Below are 18,600 nucleotides of genomic sequence, written 5' to 3'. Positions count from 1 at the left end.
CTAGATTTGCATTTCTTTTTCTTTGCTCCATCCAATTTATTATCTTTCCTTCTTTATTCTTGGACCATGTTTTTATTTTCTTAAGCTCAACATCTTACAGTTTGCTTTGCAGTTGCTACAGGGAGCTCTCTACATGATTAATACGGTGCATTAAGTACTTCATCCTGAATTATGCTGGGCTTTTTCTGAGTTCTTCTGTATATTTCAGTTTCCTTCTGCAAGATGAAAACTGTAGGTTTATTGAGAATTTTCTCTGTCTGTTTGAAGGAAGACCTACTGCTCTGGCAGAAGGGCTGTGCCTTTTGAAATAGCCTTGTCTGTGGGATAGCCTCGTCTGAAATGCATCAGACTATTGCTGTCATTAACACGTGCAAGAATAAAGGCTTATTTAAAAATACATTAGAACTTTGACCAACTAGGCTTATTTTAAAAATGATGTCAAAAGTTTCTAAAAAAAGGTATGGCCTCTGCTCAAACATATGTGCAGTTTAAGTACAGCAAGAAATGGTCATGGGGTGAGGTTATGTAATTTTGCTAATAAGCTTAAAATTACTATCTGTGCCTTGTCTATAGCTTGTAGCAACAGCAAAAAAAGGGAGCAAAAGACTACAAAAGTGGTTTTAGAAGAAAATGGTAGGAAAAAATAGCATTTTAAAAGGATTTTAGCATTTTTCTTGCTATCTTTATTTGAGAAATCAAATTTACAGTGTTTAAGACACATTGCTGGGAGCCATAGTCATGGACTGCAATCTCTTTGTGCTAAGCATGCTACAAAACTCTTCTAATACTGCTATTTTTTTTAGTAGTTCAATCTCACTCATTTCTTGTAATTTCATTTTTTACTAGAAAACAAATTAGAAGGTTAATGGCCTTCTGCAAACAGCATCAACAGTGTAAACAGAGGAGCTAGTAAATACAGATGCATTATGGTTGCTAAATAAAGAGATCTACATATTCATTTACTGTATGGATATTTCTCAGTAATATAATTGTACACAGTAAATTTCCATACTGGAAGTTCAAGAAACTCTGAAATATCTCAGCTGATGTGACAACTAATCACCAATTTAAATAATTACTAGAATTGCTTGACAGTAAACTGTTCAATTGTCCTAGTTACTGACAGATGTCTGTGTTCTCCAATTTGTTAAAATCACTTTATGGCAGAATAATTTGCAGGTATTCATTAGGATGACTAATAAATAGGTATGATTCATTATTCCTTAATACTTCAGAATCTTTTTTATTCCCCCTCACTATATAGCTAGTTCCTAGTTCATATGAGTTGAAAACAAATGATTTAAATCTCATTAACCTGCTTTGTACAAGAACTTGTTTTCAGAATAAGCCATCAACTCTAGGTTTAAGATATCATGAACTCCAAGTTAAAATTGTTGTCTAGTATTTTTATTTATTAGGGTTTGCAATTAACATGGAAAACATGGTTTTGAAGTACTTTAAATGAACATAGTGGAACAGTAGACATACATACACACACACAACTGAATATGAGAGAAATGAGAATACTTTCCTGGTATCTAAACAAAATGTTTCTTTTTTTCTGTGGGGAGGTCTCATTTACAATGAAGAAAATGCATCTTAGACTTGTTCTAAATATATCAGAAATCATTGTCAGTCCACTTCATTAATCAGAGACTGCACTTAGCCCAGTCTTTTGTACAAACTGTAATCAGTGCATGCTGGAAAGACTGTAAGCCCTTGATTTGACCAAAAATATTAGAAGGACAAATCATTTCAGGAAGAATTGGAAGCCACTACAGGTATGCAAAAGCATTTTGCTATTTCTGTGTGCTGCTGATTACATCTGACTAAGTAGTAATTGACCAGCCATTTGTTCCTTGAGCATTAGGCCACAAGTTTAACTTTCTTACATATTCCTTATTTAAATTATATTCTGTTGTTTCATGTAGGTACAGTTCAATTAAGCTGGAAAAATTTACATATCTTGATTATCTTTTACTGTCATTGTGTTATCTCTTTATGTAAACAGTGGCTGCTAAATTAAGAGATGTTGATCTTGAGGAGTGTTTTCTCTGTGCTCCTTCTGTAGAGAATCTTTTTTTAATTTATTATTTCTTTGGAAAAGTTTCTGGCCTGGTTAGGTCGGTGTGACACAAGCACCCAGCAAGGTGCTTCATATCCTGTGCATGGATATGAACAAAGCCTTAGCAAATTAAGGACTGGGTGCTTGTACTGGGTCAAATCTTGCTGAACCTGTTTTGTAGGTATTGACACTGCAGTGCAATATGTAAACCTTCTCCACAAAATAAACAAGCCTATATTTTCACCTCTTCTTGCTGTGGGCTGAATTATAGTTCTCTCTGATCAGCAGCTCTCTTGATAGAAAACAAAAGAGTATTTTGTCTGTCTTGCTCTCAACTTGGATGTATTAGCATCATCCCAGCTACAGAGATGTTCATGCTTTCTGCTAATTGTTTGTGAGCTGCCCCTTCTTGGAACTGCCCTGGCGAGTGTATTCCCAGTCCCTGAATGATCTGACATTGCATCTTGAGTTGGAGAGAGTCTGATAGATCTTAGTGTGTACATAAATATGTGTATGTGTGTAATGTATATACATTTTAAAAAAATCAAAGCTAATTAAAGCTGTTATGTCAAGAGGCCTACACAGATGAGAATCTTTGTTTTGGACATCTCACTCAAAGTTGATCAGGATGAATCTACTTTCTTGATACACTGCCACTGCCTTTTGTATCTGAAAAGGTAGCTTGACCTGTCAGTAAGAATTTGAGCTACTTATGCTGTTTTTGCAGTCCCTCTCCTTTGTCACCTAAGCTTTGGTACATAGAAGTATGGACAGCTGATACTGGGCAGGGACATCGGAATTTATGCTTCTCTTTTCGTGTCAGTGACTAGCAAATTTTCTATAAGGAATTAAACCAGTTATAAAAATCTTTTTTAGATCTAAGAAAAGATCCTTGACAGGATTTAAAAACTTGAATGTACCTGAGACAAATTTGCTGTCTCAGCAGAAAGATAAAATCCAGGATATTGCTCTTTCCCTAAGCCCTAGACTTGTATGACTGAAATGCTTCTCTGAGATGCTTGCTGAGGTGCACCTGGGCCACAGTAACTACCTGATGCTTCTGGTAAGGGAACATCCCCATTGATAGCCAGAGTTGTCTGATCTCTCTGGTGACATCTAGGGTATTTGTGAGGTGGGAAGTAACAGTAATAATCTTATTTCAGAAGAATCATAGCAGGTGACTTCATACTTGTATGATGGATGAATTGGCACTGAATTTTTGGACACCACTATAAAGTTTTGCTACAGTGGTCTGCCTTGACCTAAAAATGCCTTCTGTCCTCCAAATAAAGAGCACAAATTGTGGAAGGATACTTTGGACTTCACAGCAACTGGCTGTGTTCTGGAAGACAAGCTGTCTAGACCATTTCAACAATGGCTTCCCCAAGGACAGCAAAAGGTTTCCCATGCTGCAAGGCAGTATGTGCTGCTTTCTTTCAGACTCCACAAAACTAGTAGTGGCTGTATGACACTAGCATAACTTGCATCTGAATGTCTGGTCTTGCATTGTAATGTGATGCTTTTTGCTCTGGCTGGCCTTCTTAAAAACTCAACTTGTTCTTTGACGTGCTGTTGTGGTTCACAGCACAATCCATATGGATATTTGCTCCCATGATTGAGGATCTGACAGGCAGGGCACAAGGGTAGGGAGAAACAAGAGTGGAGTGCTCCAGGAGTATACTTGTATTCCTGCTATTGCTGCCAAAGGCTTTTGCATTATGAAGCCCTCTCCTGAACTGCATTGGGTTAATCATAGAAATGACTGGAGACAGAAAGAAATGTCTTGCCTATGTGGAGGGGGGAATTTAAGGGAGAGATGAAGTCATTAGCTCATGTAGGACACAGGCTGCATTTTGCTTATGTAACATTAGCTGGTTATGCTATGACAGTATTCTCATTCCTGTTTCTTGCCTTGCTACTTGGTCTCACGTTCCCTGTATTTAACTTGAACTCACTGCTTCAGATTCGGAAGAAGACACAGTATTCCTGAATATAATTATTTTTCAGCTGCATTTGCTGAACTCTAAAAGATGATACTACCTTTTTCCACAGGCTTTGTTTATATACATACACTACTGCAACCACGGGAAGCCACTGCTGCACGTTTATTCCTTAGGGCTTTGTCTTCACTGCAGATATATATCCCAAAATAGGTCCAAATGCCACATCAGTGGCTGGTTTTTCCTATGAAAATTTTATGCCTTGTGTATAGGTAATGATACTTAGATGTGCTTTTACTATTTCAAGGCAAATAAATGTGTAGTTTGCCTTTTCTGAAGGCTGTGATTTTACATTGCTTGTCATTATATGAATTACAAACTACGTTGCTATGTATCATTCATGAAATCCTGTTCTATGAGATGATGAAAGATCAAACAAAATTGTAATGAGTAAGCAATGAGATGACCACACTATGCAGATTAGCATGCTTGTTTCTCAGGGATTTTTTCATTCTTTGAAAGGTTCTTGAATAATGTAAGTCTTGCTTCTCATAGATTTCATTTAAAATTGAGATCTGGATAAACTAGATAATCTAGTCTAGATAAGTTTCCAAGATGCTGAAAGTCCTCAAGGGCAAGACTTTGGAGGAGTAGCTGAGGTCTCTTGGTTTGTTAAACTTTGAAGAGAAGACTGAGGTGATTTCATGTCTGCAGCTTCCCCGAGGTGCTCAGTGGAGAGGGAGATGCTGATGTCCTTTCTCTGGTGACGAGTGACAGGACGCATGGAAATGGTGTGAAGCTGCATCAGGGGAAGTTCAGACTGGACACTAGGAAAAGATTCTTCAGTGTGGTCGGTGATGGGAATAGGCTGCCGGTGGAAGTGGTCATGGTGCCATGGTTATCAGAGTTCAAGACACATTTGGATGGTACCTTTAGTCATATAGTTTAGTTTTAGGTAGTCATTTGAGGAACTGGGTGTTGGTCTTGATGATCCTTTTGGGTCCTTTTTAGCTTGAGGGATTCAATGATTGCATTTTTTTGTCTATGCATCTGCCACTTAGGACAGTAAATAAACTTTTGGTCTTAAATGCCATGGTTTTTCTTACATTTTTTAGAAACAGTCTACCTTCTGTCATTCTTGAGGGTATGAAGTCAGGATTAAACAGTATGAAAGGGTTGATTCTTAAAAGAAGGAATCTTGGTTTTGTAGGATATATGGCTAGCTGTTCATCAGAACTTCCTAACCTCTCATTTTATCTGCTAACTAATGTATTCTGCTGCTTTGCTGTGCACACACTCACTCATAAAAATCAATAAAGAAGTTAGGAAAGTTCACTGCTGCTCTGGCTCTTTCTGCGTTTGTTGAGAATGATGATGTCTGTTCAGAAAAATGTTAGAATAATCACAAATTTGATGTGCAGCTTTGCCAGCACTTCAGAAAAGTGCTTTAGAGAATTGGAGTACAGCATTTTGCAAAACCAGGAAATTTTAAAACTTATTTTACTGACAATCTGCAACTTCAGTTTGTTCTACAACAGACTCTGAGGCTTTTTAGAAAGAGTTTCATCAAAGCATTCTACATACATTTGTCATCAAAATTGTTGATGTAAACAGTTAAACCTTAGATACAGCTATGTTCACTGGCTTATAAAACTCCACAGATCTCATAAACTAGAATCTTCTTTTCTTGTTGAAAGTTTAGATAGGCTCAAGGGGATGCTAATGAGGTACCTTGAAGATGAGTCTACTGAGGAATATTAAATACACAAAATCACATCTGTCTCAGGAAGTAACCTGAACTGAAAGTAGTTGGCGTGTGGATGATAGCAGGAGGGGGTGTTGTATGTTTTTGTCTTGTTCTTATTCTTTGCTATGTATCATTTCATGGCTGCTTGTGATGGAAGCAAGGTGCTGATGGGAATCAATCCTTGGTCTGGTGTGAATAAAGGAAGATGTCTTCCTTCAAGTGTTTTCCATTGTCTTGAAGATCAGTAATTTCATATGACTAGGAAGACAGAACAGGCCAAATGATTTGAGCTGCTGATACTAAAATAACCATCCCTACTTATGCCTTTCATTATGAAGTTCTCTCAGATCCACTCACCAGGACAAAGTTCTTTATAAGGCTTCGTGTGATTCATTGATAAGATGCATCCTTGTGGCTGGAAATTAAACTCTTTGGTTGGGGCCTAACGCAATTTTGCACCTAATTTTTTTAAAGGGATTTATTCTTAAAATATTCATTTGTGCTTCTTTTTTGTGGGTCCAGAATTCCTAGCTATTTCTTTTAATCTTCAGCCTTAGGAGTTTTAGTAAGAAAAAATGATAGTTTTAGTAGTGCCTTTGGATTTGATAGACAAAAGCATTCATAGCTGTATTGTTACAATCACCATTTCACTTCAATAGTTACAAGCTGCACTGATACCATGAAACAGATTTTAAGTTCCTCAGGTCTACTCCAAAGTCCACCAGATGATTTTTGCTGGAAGCCTAAAGAACAGTTACACATTTTCTTTCTTGGTGACTTGTTTTAATAAATCTGGAATTGTCTTGTCCTGTTTAAGATTATTGGAGATGAGCTGTCTTGTGTCCTTCAAGTTGATAAAGAGGACCTTACATCTTATTTTGTCAAAGCAGTAAACACTTCATTCCTTGAAAATGAAGAACAGATTTTGATTAAGAATGGATTTTTTTTTCTGTTGCTTTTAAGCTGCTGATTGAATTTACTGATACTGCTTGAAAGATCCTTAGATTTAATTTAGCTATTCCAGATTTCCTTCCCTTGCTACCCTGCAAAGTCTGCCGTCTACTTAACTCTTCCCTTGGGTATAGTCACAGCTTGATGAAATCTGTTGTGTATTCTCCTTTCATGATGTTGTGTGAATTAATGTCAAAGTGCCACCTTCTTGGGACATGTCCATGCCAAAGGGTGTTGGCAAAGATCCTACTTAGTGTTAGACTGGGCGATGAGAGGACTTGATTGTCTCTTGAGGCTCTCATGTAGAAATATGTTTTGATATCCTGGTTCTGAATCTCATATGGAGCTGATAGATATAAATACAACTGCTTATTTTAAATGAGGGCAGAGTACAGTGTTTTAATGCATTTGATCATGTGAAAAATGACATCAACTCTTCTAATCTACGTGTTCCTTTTCTTTCTAAAAGTGTCATCTGCTTTTGCACCACAGTGATCTAGTGATTGCTGATTGAGAAGGAAAAGTTGCCTACTAAGTCAGCAGTGGTATTTTCTGTATCTCATGTTCATAGCAGCTAGACCAGACCTTCTTGACTTTTTGTGACAGCCAAGATTACCATATGAGGTTGGAATACTTGAAGCTACATCTTTTTGATGTGATCCTGTTGTGGTTGCAGCTCTGACTGGGGGAGCTGCCAGCCTTTCGTGTGAAGCATGCAAACAAATAGTGGGAAGTGGGGAGAAAACTCTCTTATTCAAGACTTTTTTTTTCTTCTGATTGTGATGTTTTCTGTACAAGAGTGTAAGGTTTTACAAGCAGTAGCAATGCTTCATGGTAGTCTGGAAAATAGGTCAAAACTATGTTCCCGCTAAGGAGATGTGCACTAAGGCACAGGCTTGTGATCAAATATATGATTCCAGTTGGCATGAAGTTTGGCATTTATTTTAATCTCTGGAAAACTGAATAGAAACTAGCTGTGTTTCTGCTGAGTGTGTGTATGTGGATATATATAAATCCTATATTTTTCTATGCAATTTCAGTATGGACTGTCTTACATGTGTTGGAGTTCTTAATGCTGGACTGAAATTGAAATTTGGCATGCCAACTGAAATGCAAATTTTTGTCTTTTCACGTGATGATTGAACTGCAATTTCTGTATTTTTAACATTTAAAAGGTTTTGAAATGAGAGAAAAAGAAATGCTTCAGTTAAAGATGGTTATACTAAAATTATTTTTAGGTAGTCACTATGTTACTGTGATTTGCAGCTGTTACACAAAACAGAAAAAGTTAGACATAACTCAATTCTTTTAATTAATTGTGTATAAACAATCCACAGAATTATTTAAACAGTGATATATAAAGGTCCATATGGACTTGTGAGTCTCCTGGTGTGGAACACAGTGCGAGATGAATTTTAAATTGTGAGCACCTCACCAGCTCTCTAAAACTTCTGCTCAGCATTAGGCATAGCACTTAAGAGAAAATACTTCCAACAAAATTACAAGAAATACTTTCTACTCACATGTTTTTGTGGTATTTAAAATCTGCTTTTGGAAGAAATCCACTGCTGTTGTTATCCTTTTTGAAAAGCGTGCGTCACTGGCATTATGTTTGATTTCATAAAAATAAATCTTCAAAAAATAGAAATGGTGATTTTTTTAAGATCAAAGGGTGAGCACCTTTGTCAAACAAGATTAACAATTCTATAGAAAGGCTTGGGAGGGATTTATTCTCTGTGTATAATCCTTTAATGATATCCTGTGTTACAAATTCATCAGAAAAAAATTGAACTGTTCTTTTGTTTCTGGCTTTTCAAAGACAACTCTTTCTCCCGAATCCTCATGAGCCAGAATCTGGGTTGATTTATAGACTATTCTTTTCAAAAATTTAAACAATATGTCAAATCATTAGATTGGTAAGTGTAACAAAGACCAGTGTTTTCAGTCACATTTATGAGTTCACAAATTCTCTTCTCTTGGAATGCATGTGTACAGCCAGGTTGAATAATTTCCCAGTGCTGGCAATTTAGATGAACTAGACTTTTCCAGAATGTCACGATTTGTATTTTCACCAACGAGCAATTTTTAGAATTATTGCATCTGTGAGAAGTGAGTGATTGATGGGATTGGTTGTCCCTCAGATTTAGTCTCTGATGCCTAAAAGCAACCCTAGTCAGAAAGGCAGCAGGCTCACTGCTCTCTGTGGTTAGGGTGTTTGCTTTAAATGCAAAGCTTAGGCAATGTACTTTTGAAAGAGGAATGTGTGTCTGTGTGTGTGTGTGTGTTCAATGCACTGTTTTCCAGAAAGATTTCTTTCTTTTAATATTTTCTAATATATTGTTGTTATTGTTGTGTAATAATAATATGAAGTTCTTCCTACACAAACACTTCTTCCTACACAAACACTCAGCGATCATTTCATCATCAAGAGCGTTAGTTTTACCACTTTTCTGTGAAGTGCAGGTATGAGATAATTATTCCCCTCTGTTTACAAAAAAATTCTCATATTAGAGGTAAGACATAGTTACATGTGTGTTTTGTTCTTTTATTGCTCCAATATATTACGCAATGAAAATGGTTTTCAAGGACAGCCACCTGCAATGTTTATTTCACTTCATTCTTTTGACATGTAAATCTAGAACTATCAAGTAATCTATTCATTTTTTTGTTTGTTTTTTTCCCCAGACTGATCTTGATTATGTTAACAGTGTTGTTGCAAGCCTGGAAAGAGAGTAAGTTGTAGTTTTAATTGGGAATTTCTTAGTTTATTGATGATAAAATAAATCAGGTTGTAATAAGCAATTAAAAATATTCTGGAAATAAGTGGTCGTGCCTTTTTGTTTGGTGGAGCTTTGGACTTTTGAACAAGAAAGTAAAACAAATTAAGAGGCAGTGATTCAGTCAGTTAAACTGTAAAACAGTAAGTGGGATTAAATTATTTGATGCACCATAAACAGATGGGATTGTTTAAACATGAACGGAAATCTGTGACATTTGTGTTAGGGCCTTGTATTCTGTATGTTCAAAGAGAACTGTAGGAAAAAAAATCACTAGTTCCTGAGAAAACACAAAAAAAAATGTTTAGAATGTAGTTTGATTCTGATGGGCAGAAGGCGATAGTGCTCTGAAGGACATGCTAAGGAAAACAATACTTTTTTCTATACTACTGTTCTTCTGTATGGCTCATTTGAGCAAATCCTCATACCCAGACACAATAACTGCTCCAACAGACAGCGAGCAGGAACTACAGGACTCAGAATCTCTCCTGTGACTTCAGGATGTTTCTATTGACAGGTTTTCTACAGAGATCAATTCTGGCTTGGTGGAAGTTATAGCCCCTCCTGCAACATACTATCCTGACTTGACAAACTTGAAAGAAACGTTTGGAGACTCAAAAGAGAGAGTGAGGTAGGTTTATTCCCCCAGATCTTTTCCCATCTCCTCCCACACCCACACTTTGGTTGTTTATAAAACGGCAAGTGGGATGTGAATTCTTGAAATGTTTTCTTACTGTAATTCTTGCAAGTGTGGGGATGCTAGAAATGCTCTGTGAATCCATCTCATTCCTAGCTACATGCTGCTCTGTGCATGATCAGAGCCTATGCTTGGTTGAATCCATTTTGTGTTAAATTTTGGGACAAGAACTGAGACTTTTGATACACTTTTATTCCTGTATGTGCACTCTTTCATTTGCTGTTTTTCTTCATGAAATACAGGGTAAAACCCAGTAGTTCTTGTTGAATTACCATTTTAAATGCACGTGTGTTTTTAGTGAAATGTCAGGTAGTTGTCACGAAGTCAGGTTCAAATTAAACCAATTTGATGTCTGTATTAAAGCATAAGGTGAAAACTTTGTTCCTTTTTTTTTCCAGACAGTGGATTTCCTGAGGGAACAATGCCAAAAGCAGCTGTCCTAACATTTCACTAATATGTGTCATTCTTCATAATGAAATTTAGTTTGTATTGCCAGCTTGTATTGAAATAACATTTTTTCATAAACCTTAAGCTTTCAATTTAATTTCAGATGGAGAACAAAACAAAACTTGGATTATTGTTTTCTTATGATGTATGCCCAGAAAAAAGGAGTTTATTATATTCAGGTAAATTTTTCTTCTTTATTTTGAGACAAGTTTTCAAATGAGTCTCTGGAAATTATGTTGTTGGACACATCAGAAAGACGTACACAGAACAGAGAACTTGATCCCATCATTTAAAGAGGGCATTAAGTATGGTAGTTGTGGTATATGGGAAAGTAATTTGAGGAGGATTCTGTCTCACTGTCTCTGAAGTAGAAAGTAATTTATCCTATGTCACTTCTCTTAAGAGGCCTAGCAAAAAAAAAAGTGAAGGAATGCAAGCAGCTTAACTTAACTGTTTTTTCCTTGTCCCTGAAATGAATTATTGTTGAGTTGCCTTAAAAAAAAAAAAATTAGCCAGCATAGTTTCTAGTAGGAATGAAACTAAAATCTATTTTTATTTTCTTTTGAAAGTGCAGTGTCACTTTAATATGACTGTTGTGTATAGACACAGCATTTTTCTTTTTTCTTTTTTTTTAAGAGGTTTCTAACAGAGTTAGGTAGTTCTTCACTTTTTAGCTCAGAATTTTTCCTATCATGTGTTTCTGCTTTGAAGTAGACATCTTACCCACAGGTATTTCAGATTTAGTAACTGCACTAATGATCTTTATTTAGATGTTGTGCCTGTGTCCTTGGGGTGTAAAGTCCCACACATCTCATCCAGTTTTCACAAAGCTATGCTGACTCCTCTCTGAGAGCTGTTGGAGTCTCAGCTCTCTGGGAAGCTGCAGAGCCAATAGCATGTGACAGTCTGGTTTGACACTGGGAAGCTGCACAAATTTTAGTGCCTGCACAAGGGGGAGGGCATGACTGCACTGTGAGAAAGGACAGGAGGAGCAGGGTCCCTAAGGCAGCAATGGCCTGAACTTACTGTGGATTAAAGGGACTGTGGCACCCTGTGTTGGCAGCTCTGCAGCCTGGACTAGGTGGTTATGGACTATGCACCTGTGCTTCTGTTGGAGAGGTGAAATGATTCCTACCCCTGGGTATTTTGTGTCTCTCAGCCTCTTGTCTCAGAGGAGGAACTCTTTCAATGCTCTTACATTTGTGAACAAGCAGTCACATTTGTGTAGAAATAATGCACATATTAAACTTGTTCTGATGATGCCACTTAGACTAACATTATTTCATGGATGATTTTCCTTTGAAGAAAGAAGCTGGCAAAGCAGTGTTCTAAAGTAAGAAGTCGAGATATGTTTGTGGATTCTTACTAGTTCCTCTATTACTTTTCCACAAGGATTCTGTATTATTTCTCCACAAAGAGACAGACTGATCCCTACAATAGTTATTCCAGGCTATGGCATCTATGTTTTATATCAGTGCTAGCATTAGAAATGTATGGCTATGTGTTAGCAATATATTATAAGTCAGTATTTCCTAGCAGTACATTTTTTCTATTGCTTTGCTAGTGCTTTTTTTTTTTTTTTAATGTTGATATCACTTCTGCCTTCCTCTAGCTTGAAGATGACATTGTTGTCAAGCAGAATTATTTCAGCACAATAAAAAATTTTGCGCTTCAGCTTGCTTCTGAAGATTGGATGATTCTAGAATTTTCTCAGCTGGGTTTCATTGGTAAGAAAATGTTCACTTTTGCAGTTTGAAAGAACACATTCATACTCAGACTGTGAATTAATAGTGATCTGACTTCAAAGCTATCTTCTTTGTACTGGAAATAGAACAAGAAGTAGAAATTCATTGCCTTTTTTAGGAACTCTAGTTTAGCTCATGGTTGTTGCTTTTGCCTCTCATTTGTTTCATATACTTTTGTGTGACGGAGGCAAATTCAAACTGTTGGAAAAGAGGGAATTTTTATAACCAATAGGTAATTTATAAAAATACTAACAATCAAACTGCAAGGCATGATTTATTTTTAATTTAGCTGCTGTTAAAATGAAAGTGTAATTAAAATATAACTGACTGAAATAAAGAAAAAACATGAAAATTAGCTCCACCTAAAATTTCCAAGAATTGGCAGGCATCAGTTTCTTGCAAAGCCTGTTCTATCTCCATCTTTCTACTCCATGGAGGAGAAGTTATGACAATCTGTTCCCTCCTAGATGCGGTCAGAGTCTGTCCTTTGCAATGAGCAACAGTGAGAAGAGTTAGTGCAGGATCTTGGGTTGTGAGTCAACTGTCAGGGTGCTCTGGAAATTATGGCTCTTTGCTCTTACACTGACATCTTTTCATGGAGAGATACTGGACTTAACAAAAAAGCAATGATAGAGAAGTTTGGAAGGGATTTTACAAATCAAAAAGTTATTTCATTACTGCACTGATGTGTCATGATCTTTTTAAAAGCAGCAAGCTGGAGATATGCAAGGAAAAATCAAAAGCTGGGGCAGACTTTGGAGATTCCTGTGGTCAACACAAATGGTTCCAATATGAAGGCTGTAAGTTGAGTTCAGAACAGAAAGAAAATCCTGTGTGTAAAAGATAAAAGTGCAGCCCTGAGTTCTCTCATTCTCTTGGAAATTCTTGTTGTTCTCTTTCCTTTGGATCTACTTGCCAGAGAATGGCTTCATTTTTAGCTCAGTGACCCATAATGGTTGCACTGAGAACTGAGAATGTTGGCACTACTTGAATACGTGCTGTCCTGTTTCCAGCTCAGCATCAGGTGGGCAATAGTTCCCTGACTTTGAGGGTCTCAGAGGTTCCTGGAGTAGAAAGGAAAACAGTAATTATCCCTCCTACATGCTGTGTTAGGGTACAGAATGTAGACTTTGTAGACTTGCCGGCCAGTTTAACCTACAGAAGCAGTGGGGAGGAGGAAAGGAAATGGGCAGAGTGAAGTCTCCTTCTACACCTGGCCATCACCTGACTGCTTTGGGCTACCATCAGAGATAGGCTGCTGCTGAAATAATTATGGAATTGGTTCTGTGGCCTTGGAGTTGGGAGTAATAGGAAATTATGCTGCCTAGCATGGAAAAATATGAAGTTAAGTAGTTTACTGACATCTTGCCCTAAATAAACTTCTCCTTGGTTGGGGAACTCCTTGCAACATTCTGTTAGGTGTTAGCAGCAACTGGTTGAATACAGCATTTGATAAGACTTTCTTTCTACTGTTGAACAGTTAAACACTAACCCAGACTCAGCCCACAATTTGAGTTTTAGCTCCAGTCTAATTGCATTTTAAGTGTAAATTCTGTATGGAGTTCCTGGGCTGTAGAATTTACATCTATTCAACATTTGCCTGACTTAGTAGTAGTGTGTGCTCGCTTACAAATTGCCACTCTGCAAGAATGACACATCAAATGTGCATAAAAGCAAATGTGCATAAAGCCAACTTACACTTTAGGATGTGTGCTGTCTCCCCCATGCAGTTGTAATTCAGGTCACTTAACTTGCTTAGTATTTGTGTATTTCACCCTCCCCCCCTTTCTATTCTCTGTGCTGTTGTAGAGGGCACAGTGTTTAAGCCTGGTGGGGTAGGTGGATAGTTCTTACTACTGAGACTTGGCTTAATCAAAAGCACAACAGTTCAGAAGTATTTTGTTTTTCTTTACTGTCTGTATACTTCTGGGCAGTGTGGGCTCTAAAGTAGCTGTAGTTAAATTTAGTTGTTAGCTCCTGCTGCCTGGATCCTTGTTTTTTGTTCCTTGTATCATATTTGTTTGCCTCCTTTTAACTAGATGACATCAGTAGAATTTCAGGTGCATTTAGCTATGGCTACAGATCTTAACATTGCTTTTCTACCTAGAAAATTAAATTAGAATTTTTTTCTTCTTCCAATATAGCTACTTATTCTGTTTTTAAGCTTTGAGAGAAAAATTAGTATTCATAAGAGCAACTAAAACTTTTGGCTCTGGTACACATTGGTGTGCTATAACCATATATTGCTTGGAAATTTTATGAAAGTAATGTAGGTTTTTCTCATTTCTGCTATCCCTTTAGGGATCTTGATGCAGACTGATGCTGTGGCAATTTGGTAATGCAGATGCCTTTGGGAAGAGCAGCAGTAGTTTGTAACTGGGGATCAGTTTTATGTGTAGATGTCCAAGAAAGAATGTAGAGCCCTGAATTCACACAATCATAGAATGGCCTGGTGTGGAAAGGACCTTAAAAATCATCCAGTGCCAAGGGCAGGGACACCTGTCCCTAAACCAAGTTGCTCAGAGCTCCATCCAGCTGGCTTTGAACACTTCCAGGGATGGATTATCCACAGCTTCTCTGGGCAACTGTTGTCTAGATGCTACTGATTTAGAAATCATCTCTCAAAAAGAGAGGTGTGGTTGATTCACTGTTAGCTGTTGGAAACCTTGTTTAGCTTGCAAATCTGCGAGGTAAAAATGTGGGATTTTTTGTCATAGTGTATTTCTGAACTGAAAATCTAATTTATGCAAGTGCTACACGAGGAAGTGGCAAATGTAGCTATTTAGGCTGACAGCAGGATTATAGAATTCTGTCACCTCTGCCACAGAACAGACGTTGCTTCCTTTGGTTTTTTTTAAATCCTGAAAGCATAGTCTTAAGTGCTGTCAAGTATCTAATAAATAATGGGTGAGATGTATGCTGTTTCCTTAAGAAGCTCTGTGGAAGGAGATGTATCTTTTACTCTTCTGGATTCTTGTTTGCACTGTGAGACCTATGACATAATGTAGGAAAGTCCTACTAGCTTTTTATGAGGAATAATGATTTGTCTTCCAACTGCCTGTGAGCTGAAGTGTTTTCCAGAGGAACTGCAATCCTTGCACTGTACCTATAATGCCAGCTGTCACAAACATTTCATGGAGTGCTCTGAAATGACCTTTTGATTGTCTTATGCAGTTCCTCTGAGTCTTATTGTGCCCTGATGTTTTAAGGCCTGTTGTTTTGATTATTTTAACTTGTTCTGATTGCAGTTTTGCTCAAGCTGTGCGCATAGTTGAAGTTTAGGGAAGTGTAGAGCCAAGTCAAACATTTGAGCTTTAAATAACTTCAAAGAGATTCTGGTTTTAATGCCAGCAATTTGCATATCATTACCAGGGAAAGCATTGAAAACATCAGCTATAGCTGGAATATGTGCTTGCAGGTGTAAAATTATTGTTGGTGTAGACTCAATATTAGTGATGCTCATGTGGAAGAATTAAAATGATTTAGATATTGGCAGTTCAGAGAACTAGAAAACAAAGTGTTTCATTTTGTATATGCTTTGTATTTGCCAGCAAAATACCGAGATGGCCAGAATAATTCCAGAAGAAGGATGGCCTTTAAAAGGACTTAAAAATGAATAGAAGTCTTGTCAGGGCACAGTAAATCAGAAAGCGTTCCACAGGTTTGGTTTATTTCGGTCCTGATGGTCATTTTTATTAATATAGATAAATAATTTGAAGAAAGTCTGCCTTTTATATCTCTTGGGTTTTATGGAGCAAAATTTTACTTTTTATTTATTTTTTTAACTTTCTTAATTCTTTCAGATTTTGAAGTTTCTTCTCAATGGTAGGTTGTATGTAAAAGCTTTGAAGTTTTGTCAGCAGGGTGTCCTGGATTTATGTCTGTTCCCATGTACTGTACCGGGTGCATTTACCTGGTGCTAGATGAGCCATGGCTTCAATTCTTCCACAGAGTTTGCAGTTGGAGGCAGTGCGTGTTCACTGCCGTGTTTTGCTTAGGTCTCTTTGGCTTGGTGCTTTTTGACTGCATATTGGGGATGGCCAGCGGGCAATCCCTAGGCTGGGTTTGGGTGGTGTCTCAGTAGTTCTGTGGCTCACAGCACTTTCCTCATCTGCTGCTGCATGGGAGCAGGACAGAAGGACCTCAGCAAATGTTGCTGCTTGTTCTTGGGCTATGGCTGTGCCCTAGGGAAGCCAGGCTGGTGCTGCTGCTGCTCTTGGTTAGGAGAGGCTTGGCAAGGGCTTGGTTGATTTGGATTCAGAGGGGCTGGGTGTTGGATCTGTACAGTCGGAGTTGGACTGGGCTTGTTTCCATTGCAAGGACTAGGTGTGGCCAGTTAGGGATCCAGAGCTTTGAAGACCCGTTTAACCAGAGACTTCGCCGCAAACTGGTTTTGAGCTGCTATAGAGACTGCTTTGATGGAAAAAAAGGGGACATGGGTCCATGGCAGAACTGCTGTGCAGGTGGTGTCCTGAGACAGAAATGACAGATGAGTGAGGGGATGTTATACAGAGGGATGGGGGGCTGGGGCCAAGCTGTGTGTAGAAGGTGGTGACAGCATTTCAGAAACTGGTATGGGGATGTCTCTCCTTGGTTACTGAAGGAAGACAAGGGCTTGTCTTGGGATCAGGGTGTTTCCTGTTCATTTTTTCTCTAGTGTTCATTAGGAATTAACATGAGAAGACTTCATCTCCACTGTTGAACACTTCCATGGTGCTGTGAGTGTAATGCAGAGAGGCTGCTTGGGTCTAAAGATGCCAGTGCAGGTACAGCTGGCTCACCTCTCTTATTCTGGCTAGCTGCAGTTGGATGTGTCAGGGTGGGTTGCTTGGTTGGTTTGGTTTTTTGTGGTTGGTTGGTTTATGGTTTTTATTTGCTTGTTTGTTTTTCTCTGCTGTGCCCTGTGACATCACCATGGCAATTAGATTATTCCCCAAGTCTGGGGTGGTTGACTCATGGTGGACGGTAGAATGCTGTAGAATTTCCTTTTCCTAAAGGAAACTGCCTCTTGAGCCTAGATAAGTTTGCCATATGGAGGTGAATAATACATTGATATCCTGCTTCTATTTTATGTAAAATTAGGATAACCTAAATTAGGGATAAGAGTAAATTCCTACTCTTACCTTCAGTCTTGTTCTCAGTTTGCTTGATTGTAGGACCTTCATGCCAAGTTCTCAGTGACAGGGTTTGTGAGTGAGGACAAGACAATAATCCTTTTGTCCTTCAGCAGATGAGCTAGTCAAAGGAAAAAATGTCAGTGCGATTCTTCTGCTCTGTCCTTGGCTAGAAGAATAAAAGGAGCCATTACAAGCTGGAGTGGACATTGGAGACACACAGATGGGAAAGCCTGTGGAAGCTAGTGAATACAAAAAACACATCTATCCCAAGAAGATCCTGGCAGAAAATAGCTTAAAACTGTCAAAGTACTGTGTATAGATCCTGGAAGAGGCATTGAGATTAGGGCAATATGTGGAGATATTTCTGTCTTCTGACTCTCTTTGTATTGTGCATGTCTCTGAAACCACATGGAAAGGTGCACTTCCTATGGAAACAGATGTGACTTACAGACTGCCTCAGCAGTTGTCACCTAGAAATGATGATTTCAGTCCCATAAAAATCACAGAAACATCTGATTAGTCCCATTTTTAGCTGGTGTTTTATTAGGACTTACTATATTTTTCTCCTCTCCTGCCCTATGCCATTGAAAGCAGTAGGCAGAGATGAATCACCAGGAAAATTGGGGTCTGTTCAGTTGGAAGTGTGACAAGCTGAAAGCTGTTATTCTACATGACTATTTTACACAACATTTAACTAATCATATGATTGTTTCCTACCCATTTTTAAATATTTACTTCCACAAATAATGTTAAACAATGTACTAATAAAAATAATAACATCGTTCTGATGTCTTTTAAGAATAAAGCTTTGCAATTGTCCCTGCTCAGTAGGAGTTGTCCCTTGTGTAGTGGGAGTTTCAAATTTTGGTTACAGAGTATTTTCATGTGGAGATACCTATTTGAGGTATCATTGCAACAGCAACTTAAAAATGATAACAATATTTTGCTTTGTAAAGGGCTGGTTGTAAAGTTTCTGTAAGGGACAACGTTGATATAGCAATGTCAAATCAGTTAATGTTTTATCACATTTGCTTTTCCACCCCAGTGTGTAAATTGTCTACTATAATGAGTATAGCATCATTCTAACAGGTGAAATAATTGGTACTTTAGTCAG

General features: G+C 37.9%; 1 protein-coding gene across 3 annotated transcripts in view; it reads left to right on the top strand.

Moving 5' to 3' along the window:
• MGAT4A (alpha-1,3-mannosyl-glycoprotein 4-beta-N-acetylglucosaminyltransferase A) overlaps nucleotides 1–18,600 on the top strand; it is a 78,401-nt gene that overhangs the window by 34,857 nt on the left and 24,944 nt on the right. For all 3 annotated transcript variants that reach the window (XM_038160547.1, XM_038160633.1, XM_038160722.1), the window contains 4 exons: nucleotides 9,389–9,435; nucleotides 9,998–10,111; nucleotides 10,728–10,803; nucleotides 12,237–12,351. In XM_038160547.1, the coding sequence (XP_038016475.1) occupies nucleotides 9,389–9,435; nucleotides 9,998–10,111; nucleotides 10,728–10,803; nucleotides 12,237–12,351 (352 nt within the window). The remainder of the gene's footprint in view (nucleotides 1–9,388; nucleotides 9,436–9,997; nucleotides 10,112–10,727; nucleotides 10,804–12,236; nucleotides 12,352–18,600) is intronic.

The sequence above is a fragment of the Motacilla alba genome, chromosome 1, assembly GCF_015832195.1.
Source record: "Motacilla alba alba isolate MOTALB_02 chromosome 1, Motacilla_alba_V1.0_pri, whole genome shotgun sequence".
Taxonomy (NCBI): domain Eukaryota; kingdom Metazoa; phylum Chordata; class Aves; order Passeriformes; family Motacillidae; genus Motacilla; species Motacilla alba.
This window is presented reverse-complemented; position numbering and strand designations above follow the sequence as displayed.